Genomic DNA, 27,458 nt, shown 5'->3' on the forward strand with positions numbered 1-27,458 from the left:
AAGTAGTTAAATTTGGTGTATTTCAACCTGGCGGTGGTCCAAATGTTTTTTGGATGGCTGATGCATTGTGCCCAGTGTTTATAAGAGATAGTGGTGGCCAGTTTGGCATCCCAGTACGCTTGTAAGGTTGCCAATGCAGGTGTATCATCCAATCTGAGAGAGGTGTAAATGGCCGTTGCAACGTGTCTAGCCCATCCATGCATTAATAGTGTTTGCAAGAGGTGCGATGTGGGGGGTTTAGCACGATCGTTTTCCCATATTTGTAGGAAGTGGCATGTAAGCTGAGCATGTAACAGGAATGAGCCCAGCAGCACCTCGTAAGCGTCCTCTAACTCCTCAAATGTTTGTAGTTGTGAATCTGCATACATGTCCCCCCATGTGTTCAATCCCCTCTCCCTCCAAGGTCCAAGTTCCATGCATCCGTGACAATCGAATGTGCCCTGGAGTACCTCTAGGTGCAGGCCAGGGGCATATGGAGCGGTTGGACCCTAGGGAAGCATGTATCTGGACCAGTTACATCTGGCTGTCACCATTAGGATGCTGCCACGATGTTTCTGGGTTAAAGTGGTAGTAGCCGTCAACCACTCCAGCAGTACCCGGTGGTCCCAGGATATGGCTGCCATGTCCAGTTTGGTGAAGTTACTCTTAGCCAGTCATCTCATTGTTCAGTGCAGTTGTGCTGTGGCGTAGTAACGCTCATAATTCAGGGCACCTAAGCTTCCCTCCCATAGTGGCAGATATAATTTATGGAGAGCCACCCTAGCCCTGGAACTCCCCCATATTAGGGAGACCAAAAAGGATTCCAGATCCTTAAAGAGTTTCCGTGGCAGGGGGTAGGGGAGTGTATAGAAGAAGTACAGGAGATGCAGGAGGACCAGCATCTTGGAGAGGGCCACCCGCCCCATGGGAGACAAAGGAAGGCCCAGCCAGAACGGGAGAGTCAATCGGGCCCTGGTGATGGCACACCCCAGTTTGCCGTTTATAGTATCAGTCCCTGAATGATAGACCTGGACCCCCAAGTATTTAAAAATATGTCAAACACCCATTCCAGTGGCGTGTTTGGTGGAGCTTGTCTCTGGGCTGGAGACATAGGTGTCATCAGAAACACCACTGATTTAGACCAATTGACACATAGTCCGGAAGCCTACGTATGCTCATTTAGGAGGTCCATTATCAGCTGCAGTACCTCAGTTCCGCTGCACAGGTAGATTAGTGCGTCATCCGTATACAGCGACACTATGTGCCACCGACGATCCACCTGTAGGGCCCACTCCGTTACCCGTTGTCGTAATCTACATGCCAGTAACTGCATGGCCAATGCAAAAAGTATCAGGGAGAGGGGGCAATCTTGGTGTGTGCCTCGTGCTATGATAAAAAGTAAGGAGAAAGTGTGACCCGTCTTCACCCTGGCCTGTGGTTTGTGGTACAGCAACCATATCCACGTAGGAAGTTGGGGCTGATGCCGAACCCGGATAACACTGCCAACAGATAATCCCAGCTCAGTGTATCAAACACCTTTTTGATATCTAGGGATGCTATCCAGGACATCCTAGCTTCCGCTTTCGCCCATTCCAGCAATGCAAAGATTTGACTCAAATTCAGGCCAGTATTTTTCCCTGGTATAAAACCATTCTGTTCCTAATGGACCAGGAGAGGGACCGCCGCAACTAACCTATTTGCTAGTAATTTACCAAGAATCTTGTAGTCAAAGTTCAGCATCGACAAAGGGCAATATGAGGCCATTTGAAGAGGGTCTTGGTCTGGTTTCGGTAGGACCACTAGCGTCTTCTCTCTTAGGGTGAGCGGGAGTTCAGCCTTCTCTAAGGCTTCGGCGTAAATACTGGCCAACCGGGCGTTAGCTGTTCAGAGTAGGTGGAGGAAAACTCAAAAGGCCAGCCGTTTTTAACAGGCGTTTTGCCAGTTGCTAGCAGTCCGATTGCCCTGGCAATCTCATCTACTGTGATGGAGTCTTCTAGGGAGTCGTACTGTGCTGGTGTGATTTGTCGGAGTTGAATCCCCACAAGGAAGCCCTGAATGGAGGCAGTGTCGTGGACAACGGGGGTCGCATATAAAGCTGTATAGTATTCATAAAAGGACAGATTAATGGCTTCCTGTGTGTTCGCAAGGGTCCCGGTGGAAGTGTGTATGGCAGTAATGGGGGTTGGGAAGTGTCGGACTTCAATAGCCACGCTAACAGCTTACCCGCTTTATCCCCCTCCTTGTGCCTGCATGCTAAGTATGTCGTATAGTCCAGTGCGCAGAGGTCATCCATTGCACCCTTGTATGATAGGCAGGCCTGGGCCAGAGATGGGCCAACCCGGGGGTCATTAGGGTTGAGCTGCTCGCATCTATGAATTTCTGATTCATGAGTCTGGAGCGCATCCATCAGTGACTTTCGGGCACCATACAGGGTTTTGACAACATATCCCCGAAGGACCGCCTTAAAGGTGTCCCATTCCACCCCCACAGACAAAGCAGTGGCAGCATTTGTCAAGACGTACGAGTCGATGCAACGTGAAAGGGCAGCGCGGTATGAAGAGTCGGCAAGTGCAGCGCACAGTTTTCTCCATGTCGAGATTTCAGGTCCTCTCTCACCCCAGGATACATTTAATTGTAGCGGGCTATGATCGGAAAGTGCTCGTGTCAGATAGTCTGCCCGTAGTATGCTGTGTAGGGAATTATCCGAACAATATATAATGTCTATCCGGGTGTATAGGTTGTGTAGTGCCGAGTAGTGCGAGTATATGCATGTCAGAGGATGCTTGCTGCACGATTCATCATGGACCTGCATGTTGGAAACCCACTCTTTCATGTGTTGTGCCAGCTCAATGGACTGTGCCCCTGGAAGGGGGGGGCAGGAGCGATCCAAACTAGGTCTTGCACCCCGTTAATGTCATAGGGACCATGGGATCCGCGAGTAAGGATGGTGTGAGTGATTGTAGTATTGAGGATTGGCCTGAGTTTGGGGCGTATAGGGACATCAATACCAGTGGGGATCCATTCAGCAGGCCCTCCATGGTAACAAAAAGGCCATGTGCATCTACACGAGTGTGTGTGACCTGCAACAGAGTCCCTGGTGCCACCCAAATGAGCGCGCCCCTGGAGTATCCCAAGTATGTAGCGCCCAGGATCATACCTCTCCAGCATTTACGGAGTGATGCAAGTGTTTGCGCGGTGAGGTGTGTTTCCTGTAATAATGCAAACGTGATCCAGTGGCTGCATAGATATTGATACACTTTGTGTCGCTTAGCACATCCCGCCAAGCCCCTCATGTTCTAGGTCAACAGTACATAATCTCCAGCCACCATCTATCTAATTGCAAAGAAGACTATCCCCGCCTCTGCCTATACACCTGTCGGTCCCTCAGCGCTTGGACGCCCCCGGGCATCAATCGCGCTTAATAAATCCACATACAAATACAAAATACAAATACAAGATGCCTGACAAAGGGCAGGTTTCAAGTACCCAGTCCTCCCACTGCCCCCTCCCATACCCCATGCCTCACCCCAGCACACAGTATCAAAAGTTTACTCACAGCCCCCACTCACTGCATTGCATGGACAAATAAAGAGATCGACACATTAAAGAAGATTGGGGGGTTGTGCCTGGGACTTCTCTGCTCTGGGCTTACCCATCTTGGCATTGGTAGGAGGCAGGGGTCCAGGTGTGGAGGGCCGATAGTGGTAGAAGGGTTTGGGCGAGAGTCTATGTGGCAAATTTGTGGGCCCCCAATGCTGCATCTGAGGTCGCTGGGCCTCATTGCAAGTTCGCGTGGGAATAGCGTGCCCTCACTGGCTCATGTGAAGATGTGGAGGTGTGAAGGAAAAGTGTCGGAATGAGCAGAATTTTAAGTGTGCTCTTGAACTGTCCAGCAGGTTTTTCAGGAGGTGCCCCGTGTTTTGGGTCACTCCGGTGCCCGTGGTATTGGAGGGTCATCAGAGGCCACTCCTCCAGTTGGCGCTGGTGGCAGGCCTAGAGCCACGAGGCTCTCTGGGTTGGCAGGAGAACGGATCCAGTTTTCTACTGGCTACCTATCCCCCCTATGGGGGGTCTGGATATGCCCCTGGTTTGCCCCAGCACCTTTGCTGCTCCCAGAAAGGTGTGGACGAGTGGTCTTTTACTGGCAAGTGTGAGGACCAAACTAAGCACTCATGCGCAGCTGCTAGTCACTGGAGGCCCAGGCCAAGGCCACACTGTGCAGTGTAAAGGAAGAGAGGGCTGGGGAATCTAATCTGTAGTCTTTACACTGCCCCACTTCCACTATGGGGGTCCCTGGCATCCCTCCAGTGACGCACAGCTCCTGAGGCTCACCCCCTTAGAGGCAGTCCATCGCGGTAGCAGGCCGTGTGCCCCAGCATACCTGCAAGTGTGAGGCGCTCCGGGGCAGGTTCTCCAGCTAAGCAGAGCACCACGGCTGCAGGATCTTGGGCAGCTCAGCTCGGGTCCCCGGCAGGTCAGAAGCAAGGTCGGGAGCTTTCGTAGAGCCCGGGCATCAATGATGGTTGCGATGCATGGGCGGGCTGCGTAGGTGTCGGCCTACACCCGGCCACTGCGTCTCCGGCTGGAGTCTCATATCTCATGGGCGCAGCACCAGATCACTCTGGGTTTGGGCCCACAGCAAACCCGCAGGCCGCAGGCCACCCGTCTGCGGGCATGGAGAATAGCGCCGGGAGACTTCCGCCAATGAGATCACCGGGCTTACTCAGCCAGGGGAAGGTAATGGCAGGATTTTGCCGGTGGCCCGGAGCGGAGCTCGATACAGGGCAACTGCTCTCGTCGCCATCTTGACCACGTCCCCCAAAGTCAGCATTTAAACTTGATCCCGATCTTTTTTGCTAACTTTTTTCCAAAGAATAGTTGTTATGCAAAATGTTTTTTCTTTTCAGTATATAGATGTTTCAACTTCCAAAATGACCATTGTTAGCTAAAGAATAAACTTGTTATTTAGAAGGTTAGGAACAATGTTTCCCACATGGAAATGTAGACTTCGAAATGATAAAACTTAGTTTCAGTCTTTGAAATTGCTGTCTGAAGAATACTGTGTTCCTGTTACAAGACGGGAAGTGAACGCATTCCCATGAGTGCACCGGAAGCTGATGGGATGACAGAAGAGAGAAGAAGCAACATGAAGACTGCAAAAATATTTCGTTTGTCTATAATAGTGCGTGTTTCTAGAGAAGATTCAGATCTGCACATCCCCATTTTCCACATCAATCAATTCTGCACTGCTTGGAGACTCTACTAAAGTTCTACTTTGATTGATTTTTGATTTATTGATCTGACTTTAATGCTGAAGCATTATACTTTACGATTTCTCTCAATATCAGAACTCTTTATGGGTCTCTGAGACTGACACCTTTTGCTTCTCATTTTTAGAATAGGGATTTTTATTCCTTTACGGAACACACTTAATGCACATTAATGCAATTTATTGATTATTTATTGATTGAGTTTTGACTTCTAATGAAATTCTAATGACTAAGATTGATGAATTTAATCAAAATGACTTACTGAAGATTTGAATAATAAAACCTTTTAACTAAGAACAAACTCTCAATTTCAATGTGATATATAGCTCTTGATCTTCTCTAAAACAACTGCAAAGATCTATTAGCCAAAGACAGCGGGGATTAACCCTGATAATGGTAAAACAAAACTTTAGTTGAAACTATCTCCACTACAGCAATGTACATCAGGTTAACACATCTGTAACCTAGAATGTGAAGAAACATGGAGAGTAATTCTGTCTTTCAAGTACTGAGCCGCAGTTTGCCAAAAATGAACAGGTTGCCTTAAAAATCTCCTTTCTGATCATTGCTGTTCATTTATTTTAAAAATAGAGATCAGATGAAGGAAAAAAACTGTTTTAGTTCCATTGTGTAAATTGCACTGGCATTTTGCTCAAGAACCTGCCTTTCACCTAGGCCACTGGCTCGTGCTGCAGATATGTCACAACTCAACTGTGATAATGTATTACAGTTAAGCAGCTATGTCATTTTCCTGTTACAAATGACTAGATAGGTCACAACCCCACTGTAATAAGGAGATTAGAGACAGGCTTTTATTTAGGGATTGCAGGCTACCATGTGTTAGAGATTTGAAGGACAACTCTGGTATTATCATGCAAGGCAGCATTGTCCATATTTTTTAAGAAGGTATTTGTTTGCTTCATAAGTTTGGGGAACAGGAGTTCTTGTACTACAACACTCTTCTCAAATTAGCAACATAATGGTCTAATTACAAGGGTATCAAAATGCATCTCTGATTTTTTAACTCCTGATAGAGTAGATGTTATGTGGTGCAATTAAGCTCTCCCGGAAGGGCTGGATTAACCATTAAGCAAAATAAGCACATGGTTATGACATCAAGGGAAGGAGGACACCACAGAAAATTCCATTACGAGATTTACCATGGACAATATGGTGCAAAACTGCAAATGGTGCAGCTGAACCAATATATATACAAAAATAAACATTATTTCCATCTTACTATAAGTTTTCTTTCATTTTGGAAAATAACATTTTATTTTACGATGCATTATTGTTTATATTTTGAATTATATGTATTAGGGGCACCAAAATATTTTAAGTGCAAGCCTCTAAAGATCTTAATCCGGTCCTGGCCCCTGGGCTTAATTTGCCTCTAGGCGTCAAGGTACACTATCTGGATTGATTTAAGCAGACGACAGGGCATGCCCTTGATAAAAAAAAATACTGTTATGAAAAATAAACAACATGCATCTACAAGGTTACTCCCAATGTGGGTATAATTTTTGGGAAAGAAAACACAAAGTACTTTAACTACATAGGGATGTTAGCTATGTATCTACAACTAGTCAAGGGCAGGAAACGTAATTCAAAGTAGTTTCCAATTTATGAGGCTCTTCTCGGTTTTCTAAGGATTGACTGATGAAGTTAGATACATATATAACAATTACAATTTGAGCCGTTAGTCCTGTCAACATGATTGTCAGCAAGATATCTTGCTTTGAGTTCACCTACTTGCCAGATTTAATTAGTTTCATGTAATCGCCTTCTATCATAAACTGACAATCAGTACAGCTGGGTTCAATTGGGCCCAGATAAGTGGCAAGTTGTTCAAGCATCAGAGAATAAAAATATTCTATCCTTTGGAGAAATTAGTGTAATTTCCATTTCCTAACAGCAGTGAGACATGAATCAGTGGTTTAAATAAAATAAAAAATTGGATTGATCTTTTCTATACTCTATTGTGTCATCTGAAAGAGATGAGCTGATCAAACTAGAAGCTAATGGGAGAAGATATGTAGTAACTAAAAAGAACATCAATGTTGTCATGGACTTCATGAGTGCAACTGGTTAACTGTTAATATTATTATTATTTATATATCATGTACCTAGCCCCAGAGGGTAGCAGAACACTTTTTTTTAAAAACATGCACCTATACGTAACAACACGTGTGTTACAGAAACTTAAAGAATCGTTTACATACGCACAGTGGTTATACAGATAAGTTATTCAAGTGATTCTACTGCACTGCAGATTATATTTTTTCTGGGGATCTTTTGCATGCGGATGAAGGTTGGACCGAGGCACTGCATAGAGGGACACCACCTCACTCTCAGGGAGGCTGTAATAGGTAAGCTACTGAAACTAGGAAAAAGTTCCTGATAGGGGCCGCTTTCATGATTAAACTGTGATATTAAAATCTTCACCAAGATGATTTTGAATAGATGGGCAAATGTGATTCTCATGTTTGTGCACTGTAATAAAACCAACAGGTGTTGTTTTCTCCTGAGACAACCCTTCACTCCCGGTTTGGAGTGGTTATATATGCTATTGAGAGTATTTTGAACCATAAAACTGGATCAATGAGAGCCCAGACAAGAACTTCATACAACCACCTAATTGCTTTAGTGTACTCTTCCATCTTCCTGTTATGCAATGGTACAAGGCATAGCTGCAACATTCCCCTTAAACTCTTCCCTTCGGGCATTCACCCATTACCAGTACTGTGTTAGGCTGAGAAATGGGTATGCAAATGGACATTCTAATTAGTCTCATGAACATTTCCACTACCGCTGTACTGTTGACATTAGAGCAAGCCCTTATAGCTACCTCCAGAACGTTGCAGACAGGCGGCCAACATAATCCTGACCACTACAGAATTTTGGTTTACTGGACATAGTTTGAGGTTTTCCACCTAGCTGATATCTTTACGACTGCAGATGTGGGAATACAATTTATATGGGCTGAAAATGAACTCTCATTTAGAAATGACCATTACAATGCTGAGGATAACTGAGAAATTAGCAAGATGAAACAAATTACTGCACTCAATTATGAGACAATAGTGGTCATCAAGATAATCAGACTTGCTCAAACTCATGCATGTTTTTCCCAACTTTCACTTTACATACCCAATAAGTGTTCAAGGTCCTTGAGTGTACACTAAGAAATTATTTGTATTATTTAGAGTTTGGCAGATGGAATGCTTCTTCAAAACTTGACAGATATCCTGTATGCTGTATTACCAGTACTATAGTATATAATGCACTTGTAAAATGGCGGACAGGATATCTGCCACTTCTGTGATGAAGTATCCCATCCTCTAAACTCTAAATTTTATTAATTTATTTATTTTAGAATTTTATTTTGCGTGAACCAGACCTGTTTGGGTGACAGATCGCTTCACAAGAATAGCAATGCCAGGTATGTGACAAAACGGTAGGCAGTCTACAAAAACACAGTATAAGTCAATAAAGCAAATGGTGAGGAAACCAACATAGTCGAATACTGGCATGGACAGAGTCCTACAGGTGATAGAACGGTGTAGCGATTGCTGGGAAGTGCAGGAAAAACAGGGTGGATCATGGTGGTGTAAGCAAGGGTGTGGCAAAATACAGTGACACACAAGCAGGAAAGAGTTCTTCATGAGGAGAGTGATGATTGTGCTTAGTGTTGGAGTAATTTGTTTGCAAATAGAGTCTTTACTTCTTTTTTGATGATGGATGGGGATGGGTTGAATATGATCTCGGGAGGGAGAGACTTCCAGATTTTGGGAGCAATTTCTGAGAAGTGTCTGTTGGAAGTGTTCTTTTTGTTAAGTTTTTGTGGTTTTAGAAGTATCTAGCGTGTGATTGTGGAAGGTCTGTATCCACACAATAGGGTCAGTTTCTGGGCCAGGTAAGAGGTGGTATTGTGGTTTAGCACTTTATGGGTCTTATATGCAATTTTGAGACGGATCCTGGCCTCATAGGGTAGCTATTTCAGTGACTGGAGGTCAGGGGTGGTATGATAATTTTTTTTTTATCTGGTCATGAGATTAGCTGCAGCATTCACAGTGGCCTTGAGCAGGACAAGTGTGGTTTTCAGAAGGCCTTCAAGTGTAGCACTGTCATAATCTAACTTCGATATTACAAGAGCTAAAACCACTGTTTTGAGGTCTGCCAAGGTCAGGAAAGGTTTTAATTTCCTTAGTGCATGCAGGTGAAGGTTGGCTCCTTCGGAGGCGGCAAAAATATGCTTTTGCATGGAAAGGGCATTGTCCAAGGTAATGCCTAAGAATTTGGAGAATCAATGACGTGTGGGGTACAGTTCAAGATAGTGAGATGTGGGAGCCAGTCTCTGATACTAGGGATGATGGCGAGCTGTGAGATCAATAGGAATTCTGTTTTGAGAGCACCTCTGCAAATAATCTACTTGCTTAGTAGTGCATGCAAGTTGAGCACAGTATACCAAAGTATTTTGCACTTATTGCTGACCATCAGGTTGGCAGTATTGATCGGGTCACTAATGTGCCAGATCACCATAGACACCGATATAGTCAACGAAGGTGGCATTAAGACAATGTATAAAAGATTGCAATTTATGTTACTTGTCTTTTCCTCTTCTTTTCCTTTACAGGTTCCTCCAGTGGGTCCGTAAGTACACAGACACCACTGCATGCGCAGCCCACCTTAGCGTGTGTGCTGCATAATTATACATGTGGCGTGTTTTTGCCATAACTTCACTCATCTCACCTAGTCCTGAAGATAGCCTCACTACTTTTAAAAGAGGCTGAAACATGTAGACCACAGTGACAACTAAGATCAATTTATCCTGATGTTGTCCTTATTCCTTTTTTAACCTTGTCCTGGGCCGCTGGGAATAAAAACCATTCAGTAAGGATTCCCAGAGACATTTTTAACTAGCACCACTGTTTTAGCACATCCCCATCACACAAATTCAGCTCCGCTGTAATCAGGCATTGTAGCAGAACTGGGTGGCATTCGGATACCCAGTTGGGACCCTGATGATGAAGCATGCCACCAACTAGGTTGGTGGGTGAAGGGTCTTTTTTCTAAACCTAATGGGTTTCAGGTACTCATGCAACTACTATTGACTCAACTTTATCAGTGGGTTCGTCCACTGTGTATTTTGTGGTTACGAGTCAACCAATGTTGCATTTTTATCATGATGTTGTTGAGAATATTGATGTTGTCATACAAGGCAATTTTCATGTATAGCTAGGTGTATTCTGTTGACATGTGGTAGGAGATATGTGCAAGTTTCATGATTTCAGTTAGGAGCTGCATGTATAGATTAAACAATGTCGGGACAGAGTAGAACCTTGGGGTAAACCCAGCGACATGGGTGACTGATTGGAAAGAGCTTGGTTGATTAGAATGTATTGAGATCTATTGTGAAGGAAAGAGGAGAACCTTAGCACGGTATCGGAGAGGCCCATACTGTGTCAAACACCGCTGACAGGTCAAATAGGATTAGTAGGCAAGATTTGTTCTGCTCGAGGGAGCATAGAGCATCATCAACAATGTGGACCAGAGTAATTTTGGTGCTATGACTTTTTTGGCAGCCAGATTGCCATTGGTCGAGGAGGTGGAATTGCTCAAAGTGATTGCGGAGCTGTAAGTTCACACATTTTTCTAAGAGTTTGACTAAAGTAGGGATGCTGGAGATAGGGCGGCAGTTGCTGGGGTCGGACTGGTCAGCTTCGGTTTTCTTTTAGAATATGTCTGGTTGCAAGGCAACACCATGTTAGATGAACAGTTATACAATGACTATATGAACCAGATGGTCTCTTTTTTCCTAGTTTATTACTCAATTGCTAGGCAGCACAAATGCCTCACAGACAAGTTGCAAGATATATGGACAGAAAAAAAGGGAGTGATAGATATGCCATTTATATTAAAGTGTGGGTCAAGGTTTAGGAAATGATGCAGGACAGGTCTGCTATTTTACTCTTCATGACAATGGATGGTTTCCATGTTGCATTAACGTATGTGATTTGACAATAATAGATGACATGTTTAGTACTACATTTGAAATGATTGACACTCTGGTAGCCAGATACGACCCAAGAATATGTTACTGAATACTCAAATAAATACCACAGAAAAGAGGGGGAAGGTAACAGTTGTGAGATGAATTACCTCTAAACTTCACAAAGTTACCTGAGAGAAATAAATTAAAACTTGGTAACTGAGTTGATATTATACAGTATCCAGGTGCTGCAGACTGGTGATAAATACATTTTTTTCAGGTCAACTATTTACACAGAGTCTACATCATTCCACATTAAGTGTGAGTGTCTTGGATGAGCTGGTGCTGCTTGGAAACTATTCACAGAAAATATAAGCACGCCCACTATCCGCCTGTGACAGACTGCTTAAAAATAAACTTGCAGGAAGGAAATTCTTTTTGACTATTGCAATTTTTTATACTCACTAGCTAATGTAAACTGACACTAATTCCAAAGTGCAATAAGAGAGTCAACACTTGAAAATTTATACAAATGGCCCTTTTGGCTAAATCCCAATGACAAACACGCACATCAACAAATTTCCCTCAGCTTCACCCACTGTTCAGCATGCTGCTGCTTCTAGCCATGTCTACACAACACAAATATGCAGGTGCCATTAGTCCACTGCTAGAAGAAACATATAGTGGATGTACTTAATATTCAGATAGAAATCCAGTCTAAAACCATGAACATTTATCAAAGAGATAGCAATAACCTGGGGTGTCGATATTTGGAGAGGTTTAATTTAGCAGTCCCTCTGGTGCATCTTAATCAATGACTTGCTTATGCTGTGAGTATTTATGGTTGGTTCTGTTAGTTGATAAAATTGCTAATAAAATGAATTTAAAAAACATACCCATGGCATTCTTTTGATGCTAAGAGTGGAAGATCAGGTTGTACTGTTGCAGTATCAGAATAGTATTGCATATTAGAAATATTACTTGCAACATCAGGAAAACTTGCTGTACTTTCAACATCTTTTCACATCTATCTTTTTGTAACCTACCTGCGCCTAATCATCTGTGTCAGAAGTGCCTTAAATCAAATATGGACATTTTTCACAAAGCATTGTGAGCACCTATGTTCATTGGTAAACTCTACTTAGGAACACTAATATTTTTGCCTTCAAGCATAATGGCAGATCCTTATACATTGAATCAGTATTTAAGGCCATGTACATTCATGGATATATCCCACAGCTCAGGAAAATCTAAAATGAGTGTCTGTTTTCAACAGGCATATGCTTTGGCAAATACATCAAGTGACGGGTATTAGGAAAGGAGTAACAACCAAAATATTTCGCATTTTTGGACAGTCATTTATTCTCAATAGGTTTCTCTATTCAATCATTGAATCTGCTTTAATTGCTAATGTTTTAATTCTGAATTGAAACCTTGCATGCAGAAGGATGAATCGGACACTATTAGTGTGGGAACTGGTGAGTAAGCCTTCTGCAGTGCAAGTGCAAATATTTCTGCCCGTTGTGCGTAATTTTGGTGTGGGTGTGCTGTGGGTTGAGCTCACCATCTTTCAGTACACACTATACTACTGCACAGGCTGCAGAGTACTTCTCTTGGGTTCATTCCACAGGTTGTACAGAGTTGTTTGTGTAGAACATGCTGTGATATGGCTCAAAGGGTTATGCTTTTGGAGTTGGAGTGGTAATTTGTTCACAGTGGAGGTAAGCTTCTGCCTGAAGAGTTGGATCATACTGAAACTTTACACCTACTTCACTTAATAAAGAGGCCCACTGAACCCATGTCAGATGTAGAGATTCAGCATTAGGAATGCTTGCTGTAGTGGCTGACACTGGGGCTGGTGCAAGAGGAGCCACAATTATTAGTTTCCTTGTGCCAATGGGCGCTCTTTCAAAATAGCTGTTTGCACAGCTGCAATAATTTTGTCAATGGAAGCAAAACATGTGTCAGCTGAGAAGTACAACTATGACCTTGTAAGCTGTGGAAATTGTCTGTCCCTCATTGTAGATAACATATGTGTAACCTGAGCAGCTTGGTACAAATCTTAATACTAGATTTGTTTTGCTATCCCTAGTTTGTAAATATTCTCCTTCTTGCATGTCTGTTTGTAGCGCATGCAAGATATCTGTGTGTTTGTTCGTATATTGTTTTACAGAATATGTGGGAGAAATTAAGTTGCATAAGGGATTAATTTGCTCAGCATAGTGTGCTAGGTAAGTAAGTCCAAAGTAAAAAAAAACAACAGCGGTTGTAACTTCTTTAATGTGTTAGGAGGCTGCAAGGAATTTCTAAAAGACCCTTACCCTCATTGGATAATCATATCCAAGAAAAATCACCATTAGGTATGCCATTGTAGACTTTTAAAGTTAATCTTATAACCATATGATTTTCATATCATCACTATTTGGTCCGCCCTAGTTAGGTGTGCATCTAAATCATGATCTGTGAGATAGATGTCATCAATGTATGATAGCGCCTTGGGATCTGGACGTGAGATCTTTTAAGCTCCTTTGTCAGTTGGCAACCTTTGATTTAAAAAAAAAAAATGTAGGGAATCTAAAAGGGATATCTCAGGCCTGAATGATTTTGCTAATTGATTGGGGCGCAGACCAATAAACCTAATGTTAGGGGCCTGTTGTCACTGGGACAAAGTACCCTGGCTGAAATTATTCATGAAGGAGTGAGCATAAGTTTTATCTCAGATTTTATCCGACTGTTCCCACTTTTATTCTGGTGCTCACTTTGCTACAAGGAGGGATTAGATTTAAATCGACGAATTCTTTGAGATTGTCTCTAGACAATGCAGTTCACATACCCTGGTGCTACTATATGAAATCCTCCTTTGGGCTTCTGGGGCAGCCTAGTTTATTTGCTATTAAGAGTTCATCATAAATAGGATGTCGCTTGGATCAGACAGTTGTTCTGCCATCGGGTGGCAGCCGAATGGGATTCCACTGCCTTAGTCAAGCAGCCCATGCATACATATTTCACAATTAAATCAGTGAGAGGATTTGAACCATTCCTTCTCTTAGATCTGTCTTAACACCATCAGCATCTCATAACTTATTTTAGACTGAGTACTTTTCACCAGCTCTTGTTTCAAAAAGGCCAATGGTATAAGCCAGCTAACCTTCCCCTATGTACCTGTGATAATGCTTCTGTGTGTGATACTATCCATCGAATGCTTCTTTGACCCAGGTTCTCCTGCCTGCGCTCCAAGAATATTAGGACACTCTTCTTACAATCATTTTTAGACAGATTGCACTCACCTTTTTATCTACACCCATACAGTGTTTTTTTTATATCTAGATTTCTGGCTGGTGTGTTAGGGCTAATTTTGTGTCACAGCGGAATGCTGTATTTTGGCACCTTTGCACCTTATTAAAGGCTGTTGTGGTAGTATTAGTATTGTTCTTTGATGGCTCTTATGAACTGATTTTATTATGTAAGAATTTTAAGATGAACTCAAGACTTAATTTTTATGTTTTTATGTATACTTATATGAATAAGGATTCCACCAATACAGCCAAAAGTCTCATGTATATATTGAACAATGTCTGCGCCTTAAAGATTTAGGATCCGAGGCATAAGGTGCCATCCAGACTGATTTGGTTCTGTCAGACAGAAACAAATTAAAACAAGCCAGTGTGGCTCAGCTAACGCCTATGTTTTACAGCCTCTGTTCTCCAACCGCTGCAAATGCCTGAGAAAATAGTTCTCGCTTAAATTGCTTAGAATTATTGAGGAGACTGTGAAAAAACTTCCCATTAATGTCATATCTAAGTTCACAGCTGGTGCAGCTCCATGCTCATTTTATACTTTTTTAAATACTTCAGGGAGAACTGCCAATGAAGGTGTGCCATGTGTGTCATTGTAAATGTAACTTGTTGGAACCTGGGCTTCTTTTCAGATGCCCCCCTCCCCACTTTTTGCCCAATTTTAGACTGCTAGATGCTGTTCTTTGACTCTGTTAGTGCACTGGGACCTGCTAACCAGGCCCCAGTACCTGTACTCTTTCCCCTAAATGTAATGTGAACTAGTACTCCCAACTGTTAAGGTACTTTGCCCTCTTATAAGTCCCTAGTATATGGTATCAGTGGTACCCAGGGCAAGGGTAGTATAGGGGTCACCAGGGCTGCAGCACTGCATGTGCTACCCTGTGTGACTCGAGCATAAGTGTGTCTGCAGGTCTGCTATGCAGCCCTGGATGAGCAGCCTGTCTGCTCGAGAGTGACTCTACACACACCCACCATGTGCTGCAGAGCCACACCACTGCCCTATTATAAGTAAGTCACTCTTAAGGTTGTCCTTCTAAGCCCTAGAGGTAGAATGCATTATAGTAAAGGTCTGGATTTATATGTTTATACATATATATCCCTATAGTAACCCTGGAAAGTAAGGTTTTATTGTTACTGACTGGGGGTCCATAGAGTAATATTTGCTGGCTACTGAAGAAACTCGATATAGCTAGCTCCATTATGGAAAGACCAAAATGTGCTGTGTTTGGTGTCAAACACCATGAATTTTCACCCCGACACGGTTCTCGTGTTGAGATTGAGCTGACATGCACAGGGGTGCCACCCTGAGTGGGTGCCTCCCTCTAGGACACAGGGACCCAGTGCCTTGGTGGACTTCCCCGAGCCATTTGCAGCCAAGACAAGAGTCTGGCCTTTTGGTGGGATGTACTAGTACTTCATCAGGATGGAGACAAAGGCATGGGCAGGTAGATGGTCACACCTCCTCCCTCTTAGATTGGTTAGTGTTTACAGTCATCAAGGCAGTGAGCCTTAAAGGCTTTCACCACCCTTGATGTGTAAGTTCTTGTCCCACACTGGAGGACAAAACCGTTCCCACCCTGTCCAGCCCAACAGGCAGGAAATAAGTTGTTCAGGAGACATTCACCTCCAAAAGGCTAGCTACACATTTAGGGTGGGCTAGGTGGTCAGTACAGCCAAGAAAGCATTCTGCCATTTTGGAAGACCCTAAATTACAGAACCCTGGGTAGAAAGATGTCATACACCCACAGGATGTTGTCACCTTAGGGGTAGGTTAGCCGCAGGGACCAGTAGCCCATTGGCCACAGTCCCTCATGCCTTTACCCCCCTAAACTAGGATTTAAGGGGCTCCCCAGGCACCAGAACCTCAGTTCCGACTTTGAATCTGAGAAGCGGCACAAAGAAGATGCTGTCAGTGAAAACAGAGCCTTGCACTCTGCCGCAGTGCAAAGAGAGGACACTTAAGTACCCTAAAAAGACCCTAAACTGGAACCATGTGTTCGACATGTGTCTGTGGCAAACGCTCATTGCTCCCAGCAAAAGGGACTCCAGTGGAGACCAGAAACCGAGGCAGACTCCCTTGGGATGGTGAGACCAGTCCCCAGCAAGATACAGGAAAATCGATGTGCTGCGTGAAAGGAATTGCGACCCGCTGTGCCTATCAAGAATGAGCCCAAAGAGAAGTGGAGTCCGGAAAGCTTGAGGTGGTAGTTAAGCTTTCACCAAGGTTCAAGACACTACCTTACTCCTATTGACCTCCTGCTGCTGAAGTAACTGTGGACGATATTTGCAGCAGCCAAAGGCTTGGTGATCACCAGTCGACCCCTTGAGTGACATCACCAGCCCGAGAGCAACTCACAGTGACAGCGACCAACATCAGCAACAACCCTGCTGCTGTGTTCCTGCATCCTGAATTTGGAGTGGTCTAGTGTGCGTTAAAGCATCTTTGGCACGACCTGCCTGGTGATTGACAGCTGCCATCTACATCTGCACCCAGAGCTGCCAAGCAAGGTAGAAGAAATCCAGCTGTTGATCCTGGCTCCCAGGAGCCCAAAGGCATCTACTCTCCGTGGGTAGAGTGAAACTCCATCTCCAAGTGAGGTTTTATCAAGTGCTACAAGTTTGACAGCTCCCGCGGATCCCGTTAAGTTCCAAAGACAGCCAAGTCACCTCTGCACCCAGACTCCCAGGTCAAGGTAATGAAGTAATGAATATTGGAAATTTGTCTAGGGACCCACATGACCTTATCCACAAGAGGGTTTGTATGGATTCAACCTACAAGAGACCCCGTGTCACCTGTATTTTCCCCTATTCATTTAAATGGTATCAATTTGAAAGATTTATTGGGTTTATTTTTTTAACACTTAACAAATCCACAACTCCAGTTGTTTGTATGATACAAAGGTCATTTTGGTGTCTATATTTATAAAAATAATAAGCTCTATTGGTATAAATTGGTGTCAGTTTCTTTTGAGTTGCCTCAATTACTTATGCACCATAATGGTACTGTAAAATGCTTAACAGATGTTCCTCCAGAAATCCTGACTGCTCTTTGCTGCACTACCAGTTCTGAGACAAGGATTATTGTTGTTGAATCCAAAGCTCATCTCTGTGTATTGGGAGAATATTGTATGGTAAGTCGTCCCAGCCATACCACCTAATATTGCACCTTGCAACATAATTGCATGAGAATATATTTTCTCAGGTCTTGAACTCCTCTTTGGGTCGCACCATTGCAAGGGGAAGACATATGGGCCTGGTTATATGTTTTAATGGTGTGGGAGTGGGCGGGCCATCACAGCCATGATCCTGCACCACCGAGACTCACTGCCACCCGCCCTCCAGATTACAACTTAAAAGTGGTCTATGGGGTGGGTGGTGTGGTGACTAGGCCTGGGCGGTAAATTCCGTTCCGCTCGCGGAATTTCGGTAATTTCGCGTTCCGCGGAGAACGCGAAATTGCCCAAAACTCTGCTTTCCGCGACTTCGCGAAATTGTTTCTCAGTCGCATTATCAAAATACATGTTCGCGAGATATTTCTCCCCGAGCATGCAAACAGCAACTGTGAACAGGAAAAAAGCATTGCGAACAAGCAATTCCGCGTGTTCGCGGAATTTCTGCATGTTCGTGGAGATTTTTTACCGTTTCGCGGAGATTTGCGTAACGCGATTACGCAAATTCCGCCCACCCCTAGTGGTGACCCAGCAGCGGTGCCTCTATCAAAGGCAGCAGTGTCTTTGAAAAAGGCTCCACAATGAAAATGCCACACAAGGTTCCTGTATGGCACTGTCTGTAAAGCCCATGCCGTGCAGGAACTTGTTTGCATGCACACAGGGGAGGCACATGTTGTGCTCCGCTGTGTGCATCCACATGGAATGAAGCATCCTTTGTTTCCTCACTGCCATGGTTTCCATGGAGGAGGGAACTGCCATGAAAATCATGGTGGACAGGAAACTCATACTATGCTTGGAGGGACCGCAGTGGACCCAACAAGCCTATTGAGGCCTCAAGATCACTACGACAGCACCAGGGGGTGGCAGTTCCCTGGCAGCATCAGCAGTCCCATGGTGGTCCAACTACCCAAGTTGTAATTGGGCAGTCTGAGCACCCAGCGGTGATGGCTGGACCACCAGCACTGCGCCCGTGAGCCTGGCAGGCCTCGGACTGCCAGACTCATAATTAGGCCCATAGTCAGTATTCTATGCTTGTCTAGAGGAGAAGCCTTTTCCAATTTTGTCACGCTTAGTGAGCATCTTTCCCATGATAGTGATTATTGCCCGTGGGCAGATTACTTGTACGGAAACCTACCCCTCTTTTATTGGACCTACTAGAGCTTGTCTAGTATTCATGGTTTTTAGAACGTACTGAATGAATTTCCTGTTTAAGGAAACTGTGCTAATATTACATGTGCATATACAGCATTGGTGATTGCTAGATTTTCAGGATGTGGAAAGGGTGTGTACCCTTCATTACTCAGGGGATCCAATCTAACATACGATGTCTGCTTGTGTTTGGAATCTCAGAAGCAAACACATTTTTGTGCCCTCTGTAAGTCAGAAGGATTTCTAGATACTGGTATGCCCTTTCTTGTGCAGGTGATGCTGGCTGTTTGTAAGCCAGAAAGTGCCCCAAGGCAGTGGCTATAGCATCAAACTCCACTCATAAGTAAAATGTCTCAAAGACATACACTGCTTGACGCAGCTATTACAAATATAACTGACCCCCGTGTGAACGACATCTTTTTTATTGTTATGTGACTGCCTCTCAGTAATTTATGTCTATAACAACAGGAGCCACCATTTTAACCACACAGAAAATGGGGGAATACCCTTTAAAATGTTTGACAAACTTATAGCAATAGCTGCTTCCTTATTCACTGTAGGAGGTGACCATTGATTACTACGGACATCTTTATGTAAGTGTAACGATTTTTCTCGTGCCTGCACTCCAAAAATTCCAAATTCTAAAGCTGGGCGCCATGTTGTATAAGCAAAGGCATTGGCTTAGTTCTACAAGGTTTGACTTACACATCTACGGATGCCTGAACTTACAGCAGTGTCTCAATCGTTGAAAGTACAGGTTATTTCTAGCCCCACACAATCCCACTCAGTACATAGTTGATGTGGCATCCGTACTTTCTGAGTTGTTAAATGTCCCTTAGAAAGGGGTCTGAAAAGTTGTGGTAATTCAAACCCAATTTTGTTCTTTAGAATATAACACACAAGTACTGTACTAAGAGAAAGACAATTTATATTTAAAGTGTCTTATTTCTAAATGTTCATCCTGTTGCTTAGCACATTAAATATAAACACACAGAATATAGTCAAAACAGCATTGATCCATGCCACTAACAACGTGAATAATATGAACATTTCTAAAATGGTTGAAATTTAATTTGGAACCCTAACACCCTTAAAACTACTTCTATGCACTATACTATGAAAGCATGAAGTAGATTAACTTCCATCTAGTAATTTTTGGGATTCAGTGCCCTGCATATCTGTTTACAACAACAAGCTGTCATTATCAATTGCTGGGAGGGAGCGTTACCTCTAAAGGAAACCACACATAGGCTGGGCTCAGCTCCTCACAGACTTGGCTCGGTATCAGCTCTCAGCATAGGACTGGGTGCTAAGGCAGAATGACATTCCGGCAGCCTCTATCGGGATCTCTTGGAGTATCAGCTGCGATAACCTGAGGTGCAGGACCTCTCTACTTATGCAGCCACTTAATGTACCTTTTATAATATCTGCTACCGATCTTATCTTTCATGGTTAATTTTTGGGGAATTTTCATTAAATTCCTAACATAACCTATATGCATCGATATGCTAGTCTTAGGTGCACTGGTATTATCCAATTTGGTACAAATCTGTAAATTCAGACGACATTATTTATATTATGTCTGCTAGCTAACCTTGAAATATAGATAGCAAGGCATTTGACCCAGGCTGATGTTGCATTAGGCTGTTTTATCAATGTCATTGTCTGCATAACTTGACACTTTCACAGGTTCTTTGAGAGATAAGGACAGCCATTATCTAGGTCATATCAGATGGGCCAATGAACATGCAGAAAATGGAGCCTAGACCTGCTCAAAATGAAGTCTGGCCTTAGGGCCTTTACATCAGCCCATACTGGCAAATGGTTCTGGAGAGTTCATAGAGTATGAGAACAATTGCATAGACGAGTTGCATTTAACCTTATTTGTAAGACTGTGGGTCAGGCAAATTGAGAAATCTCTGATTTTTGCGATTTTGGCATATCATTTTATATAGACGTCACCTGATGCCTCAGACAATTATTTTGTTTGAAAAGTTTGTCCCATGTCTGCAAAGTTGCACAGTATATATATCTCTTCCATTTATTTGATCTTACATTTATCCATTCATTCATAATTTTACTCATCAGGTCATTCACTCACCCATTGTCTGTAAGTGTGTTCATAAATTCATGAATTATTTGAAGATATCAGAAACAAACATTGGTGATGTAAGATTGCCAATATTTTATATTATAGACTGATATTATAGCTGTATTGACAGGACACATCTTTAGGCAATCTTACCAGCCACTGATGAATTTTAGGGATGACACAAGAATGACTCAAATAATTGATCATGTTCCTGTTACAGACAACATATACAATACAATTCCATTTCTTTTTACTAAAACAATCTTCACTTCCTTTCCAGGTCAGTAGCTGAAGCCACTGAAGTTGACCTCAACATGAGAGTGGGTCTGCATACTGGCAGGGTACTATGTGGAGTCTTGGGACTTCGCAAATGGCAATATGATGTCTGGTCCAATGATGTGACTTTGGCAAATGTAATGGAGGCTGGAGGTCTGCCTGGGTGAGTTCTTGTGAATAAATCATAAGCTGGAGAAACTTGGCAAATAATGTTGGCTTTGTGAATGCATCTCTGCCAACCAGCTTTAGGTTGTCAGCAGAAAGGAAGAAATAATCAAAGTGAAAATGAGAGGATACATTCTTAAAACTTAAGTATTTGAATTGTATTTATGTACCAATTATCAATGAGTTTGTGTGTGTGAATGCTACAATGCTACAAATGTCTTATTGCATAATCCTTTCCATGTTTTATACATGTTAATAATGATGGTCAGATTTCTCATTTGTACATTTTTTAACACTTAAATATAGTTGAGTATACCAAAATCACTTTGGGCCCAATTTGATGGAAATGCCCTAAACCTAGACTTTTGTCTACATCTAAGTGTGTATCTCCACCTAAATGCAATTCAGCAAACAAGAACCATGATTTACGGTTAATTGTAGAAGTACATGTCCCCACTTCTCTCTACATGAAGGAGTGGAGCTATGTGAGACTCAAGATGGGACTTTACAATTACTACTAGTAACTTTAGGGGAGTATTCTAGCTGCAAATCCAACAAATGTAGTTCTACATATGGTTGGAGGAGATTTCCATCTACATTAGTCAGCCCTACCAATTGAAAAGAATAGTGAAATAGATGTCACCTGAGGAAAATGATAGACACTTGAAAAACATTATCACTAGAACCCACACACTTGACCCTGCTTCTTTGATGTGAGTGAAGTCAGAGTTCATTAATTCTTTTATTAATTAATTAATTGTAATCATCCCATTAGGTGCACTTAATGTTTATGTTCTTTTAATGTAAATTGTATGGATAACCACATTGTTTTTAGTTATATGGCTCGTTTGTTTTACAATAGTTTCAGTTTTTATTATTTTCTTCATTTTATCAGTTGTTATGCAGTGTCTAAATCTATGTGAGCATTTGAATTTATTTATTGCATTATCGAATATATTAATATATTTATGTCTAAGGTTGGATGACCATTTGTATTTATTCATTTAGCAGTGTTGGGCCTTGAGCTGGAGGAGTTGTTTTTGGCTTCCATTGTTTTCTGTATAATTTCCTTTCAGTACCTGTGAGTGCTCCAGTTGTGATGTGTGGCTTAAACACATCACAATTAATGTTGAAGTAGATTTGGCTCTCTTTATTCTGTAGTTGTACTGGAGTAGGTGTTGCATGTCACTCACTGTGTCACTTTTTCAATTTTCCTTTTCTCCTCTCAGTTAGTTATTTCTAACCACTCAAACTTGCTACTAATATGTAAAATGTAGGACTATTTTGACAGAGTAATATGCACTCTCTCTGGAGATATCTTCCATACCAATTAGAACTGCATATGTGATGTAGTAATACAGGAGTACTACTTCATATACTCACAGATGGCTTTTGCAAATTGGGCCCATTATGCGAGAGTAGTACATAATACCAGCAATAGTCATATATTCGTACTGTTCATGGCATTGGAATCCATTTCTTTCTGACTGTTCTTGCAATGTAATGTGGATCCCGTAGTCATACAGTTATTTTTCAATTCATTTTTGTATTTAATCCTTGAATCAGCTGTACATTTAAACAAATATTTTACTACTTTTTTGGCCTATTGGTCTTTTCATAAAGCAAGATTGTAGACTGGAGATTGGACAGCTATCAGGGAGCTCTAGGCTCCTTCTAAAGAGAATGAGGGAGTGCAGCGGGGGAGCTATGTTTTCCTTCCTTTTACAGAAGACACATCTCCTGCTCATGCAACACTTTTTACAATGAGGGTAATTACCCTTACCTGAAGGTCAAGGTTGGCTTTTTGTGCCCTTGCCTCTGGGCTCATATCCATAGGTGGGTAATTAACAGCTATTTTGCTGATAGATGCCGGCAGTTAAATGATTCTGTGTGAAATTACCATCTTCTGTGGGCTGTCCTCGCAATATTTACCCATCTGTTTTGCTGGATTTAGAACTCTATGCACTTTAGGAGTAACATGCCTGTGCACTCCATGGTTAAATTAGCTTACCCATGAATAACACATTTATTTTGCATATAAGTCTTCAATATACGATGTAGAAAATGTACTTAGGGCCTGGAAGCCAAAAGCCACCTTCTGACTGTAGCACCTATTGTGTCATCCCGAGTAGGTCTACAAAACATGGCTTCAGGCCTACAATTGTAGCCTGACTGATGCAGTGTAAAACCCGCAGTACGACCTGTCAAAATAACAGGTAAAGACCTCCCTTTCAAACATTATTACGTTTCCCATAGGTAGGCATTGCAGCTCACAAGGAGCTCATGGTATTTAAAAGTGGGATATGTAGAAAACCAAAATCATCAGATCCTAACAGCCAAAAGGCTCCAAAAGATATTTTTATTGTAGCAAGCATGGATCGATGTCCTATTTAGAAAAGCAGAGTAAAAATTAAAATATTAATTCTGTAACTCATGTTTGGGACCAACTAATTAAATAATTCAGCCACTCTTTATAATATTTATTAAAAGCACAATTCACTTTGATTTTTAATAAATATTTAGGAAAAGAAACCTTTAAAAAATGACAGTTTCTGTACTTAAAGCTCCTGGAGGTTAATGTATATTAGATCTCCAGCAGCTGTTAATACACCGTTTGACATTAACGAGGTACAGAAACTGCTCCAGGAGAAGGGCAATGGAGTGGGAGTTTGGGGGTATTTTATTTCCCCCACACAGGAAGACCAGTTGCAGTGGGCCCAGGAACTTAATTAACATCAAAGGGATCTGCCCTGTCACAAGTAAATGTCATGTGACATCTGGAAAGGCCCAGTCCTTTTCCCCAAAGTCAGGCTGGCACCAAGCACAGTGGGAGGAAAGCTACTCCCAGAACTGGTTTTGAGTGACCACAGAGGAGGGACTGCTCATTACCTTGGTCTCACTCTTTGCATGTCCACAAGCTCTGCACAAGGGGAGAAGTGTTTCTCAATCTTGGATTTTGGTAATGTGATGCACTGTGGGATTGTTGCAGTAGGGCAAACAAGAGCTGCTGCAAATGTGGGTAGAATTGCCCCTGGGAAATGTTACTCTGTTGGTCAGGAAGAAGCCAAGAGTCACCCTCCATCCCCTAGCTGGTGCCAAACCTAAATGTGGTAGCCCAAAACACCCTTTCAGACCATTGTCTGGGCCTGTGGAAGGTCAGAAGAGATATGGACCTGCTGTCTGTGACCTAAGAGGAGCCCTGAAGGATATCACCTGGTCATTCTTGTATCCAGGACAAAGAAGTGGACTTCAAGGCTCAGTTGTCTGGCTTCCTGGGTGGCTACAATGAATCAACATGCTGCAAGAAGCCAGTTTCTTAAAATACACAGCTGACTAGAGGCATTTGGACCTTGACTGGTCTTTTCAGATGGCCTCTGCCTAACACCCTGAGAGCCAGCCTCTAAGTGCTTTTCCTTGGAGTCCTGGGGCCCTTACAAGAGTATTCTTGTGGTTGTTTGGACTACAGAATAAAGTATGAAACTTCAGAATACTTTCCCTCCAGAGGTTCGGAGGGACCCATCACAAAAAAGACTGTCTCATACTGCATCGGGGCTTAGAATATTTTCAGAGAGAATTCTGCAATGTTCCAGGGTGCCAGTTTAAAGAACCAGTTTCAAGTATCTGACAACCGGTTCCACGGCAGTGGCAACAATTTAAGTGGCATCCCACATGGGGAGGATTTTTCTACTATAAAAGTTACAAAGCCCCATTCTGCATTAGGACTTCTAAGAAATGTCAATATTTTTCTTTAAAAAAGTGACAGTCTATTTCTGAAGTGAGACTTAGAAAAGTTTTCGAATTTATTGTCTAAAAGACTTTCACCGGGACCAATCAACTTGGTGTATCTGACCCAGTCTCCATCATATTCGGTCTCAAATCGTGCCTAAGTCCGGGTCTACTGCTTCCATAAACTATCATTGGTGTTTGGTGCTTTTGTGCCCTATATTTACTAAAATCTTTAAAAATTCATATATTTGGCTCTCCTTATTGGATTTTAATAGGCTTGTTCACCATTCTGAATTAAAAATACTTAACTGTTACGCCAAGGTAATCAATGTTTTCATGAGACATTAATGTGATAAATTATGTTTCCTCATGTTTGCATTCAATTTCTAGATATTAGTCTCCAATTGTCTGCAGGGCATGGGCCCAACCACTTGTGAGGCTGAGAAACCTTCTGCTTGGAAAGTGGCAACACATCTTGACCTATTGCTAGGCTCTGCACACAGCCCACTGTGTAGCCAATACCATTGTGCACATTCTGCACCCATTTGAAGCATGTGTTCTCCATACATTTTGGCCTGTGTCCAAACTTAGCATGCAGGTAGGGTGTCCAATCAAACATATGGACAACATCCACTGAACATGGCTTTCTGCCATGCACAGGTTTTTTGGCAAGGGGGCTTGTGCCCAACTCCAATTGCTTTAATCGCTGTTGTGCATGGATCTTGGCACTGTACAAAACGTTTGGGTGCTGGCACTGCACCTACCCTTCCATGTTGCCAACCCGCTGCATAGGTGTAGAATATAGGGGCTACAACAACATCTTTCATTGAGATACATTTAATTTTCAACTTGTTGATCCATACATTCTCAGCAGATCTGGTTCCATGCAGTTTCCACGAATTTAGGGCATCTAAAGCACTTTTATAATGGTATGATCTTTAAAACATCTGAATGTGTCAACAACATAGAACACAAAGCATTTGCAATGCCAACTTTGCTACTGCTGAGTGTAAAACTTGACTTTGCCAGTGCCTGACAGGTTTTGTTAAAAGTGTAGAAAACAATTGTAAGAAACTGGAGTAGTAGTTAAGGGGGTGATGTCCTCTTTAAGTGATAACCACAATCATTGCTAGAGTGAATCCCTAAACTCACTAATTAACATGAGTTCAACCCCCTTCTAGCCATCGCACAGTGCAGCCAGTATTAACTTAGAGGCAATGTGTAAAGCATTTATACAGTACCAAATCAGTGATGCAGTCAAAACACAAAACAAGAAAAGAACCAAACCAATTTAGAAACATAAAGTGAATTGTAATACATAATATGACCTCAAAATAAGGAAAATCCAATAAAGAGAATCAGAGCCATGAATTTTTTTACTTTTATTTAAAATTGTGCCAAAAAGTGCTAAGTGCCAACTGTGGTCAACTGGTAATGGTCATCTGGGACCAAGGCTCATTTTTAGGTCAACTGTGATGTAGCAGGTGTTGGATACAGAAACCAGGTTTGACCTGGTCCGAAAATTTACCTTGGTACTTGGTGACTTATTTACATTAGGCCTGGGCGGTAAATTCCGTTCCGCTTGCAGAACTTGCGGAATTTGCGGAATTTGGGTAATTTCGCGTTCCGCGGAGAACGCGGAATTGCCCAAAATTCTGCATTCCGCCACTTCGCGGAATTTTTTGCTTGTTCGTGTTCTCAAAATGCGTGCTCACAAGATATTTTCCCCGAGCACACAAACAGCGTTTGCGTACAGGAAAAAAGCATGGCGAACAAGCAATTCCGCATGTTCGCAGAATTTCTGCGTGCTCGCGTAGTTTTTTTACCATTTTGTGGATCTTTGAGTAGCGCAACTAAGCAAATTCCGTCCACCCCTAATTTACATGCCCCTCATGCCGCTGGGGAGTCACTTTTTTTGACGCACCAACAGCGCAGTGTGCTGGCCCAGTTACAAGACCACACAAAGCCACCCTGCATGGCTTTTCGTGGTCTTGTAAATAAAGCCCTTTTTCAAGTATCACTTTGCGTGAAAGGGGCGTGCCATGGCTGCTGCTGTGGGTGTTCTCACGCAACCCCCATGGATTCTGCCGCATTTCCAGATTTACATAATTTCGTAAAACTAGGAATGCGTCAGAATCCTACGCCTCCCCAGGTGAGGCGTAAGGAGGCGAAATGAGGAGAAATACTTTTATTTCTCCTCATTATTTCCTCTTTCTATACATGCTTCATTCTGCAGCACACTTAGAAAAAGGAAAACACCATCAATGAGTGTTTTTGTGCAGGAAGGACTCTCTTCCTGCACAAAAACAATCATCCCCACAACACAGGCACCCTTTCACCATG

At 42.7% G+C, this 27,458-nt stretch overlaps 1 protein-coding gene across 1 annotated transcript in view; it reads left to right on the forward strand.

Moving 5' to 3' along the window:
* Positions 1-27,458, forward strand: part of ADCY1 (adenylate cyclase 1) — a 1,095,828-nt gene that overhangs the window by 674,783 nt on the left and 393,587 nt on the right. The window contains exon 7 of the mRNA XM_085606626.1: positions 21,229-21,387. Within this exon, the coding sequence (XP_085462752.1) occupies positions 21,229-21,387 (159 nt within the window). The remainder of the gene's footprint in view (positions 1-21,228; positions 21,388-27,458) is intronic.

Source organism: Triturus cristatus, chromosome 5_2 (assembly GCF_964204655.1).
Source record: "Triturus cristatus chromosome 5_2, aTriCri1.1, whole genome shotgun sequence".
NCBI classification, from domain to species: domain Eukaryota; kingdom Metazoa; phylum Chordata; class Amphibia; order Caudata; family Salamandridae; genus Triturus; species Triturus cristatus.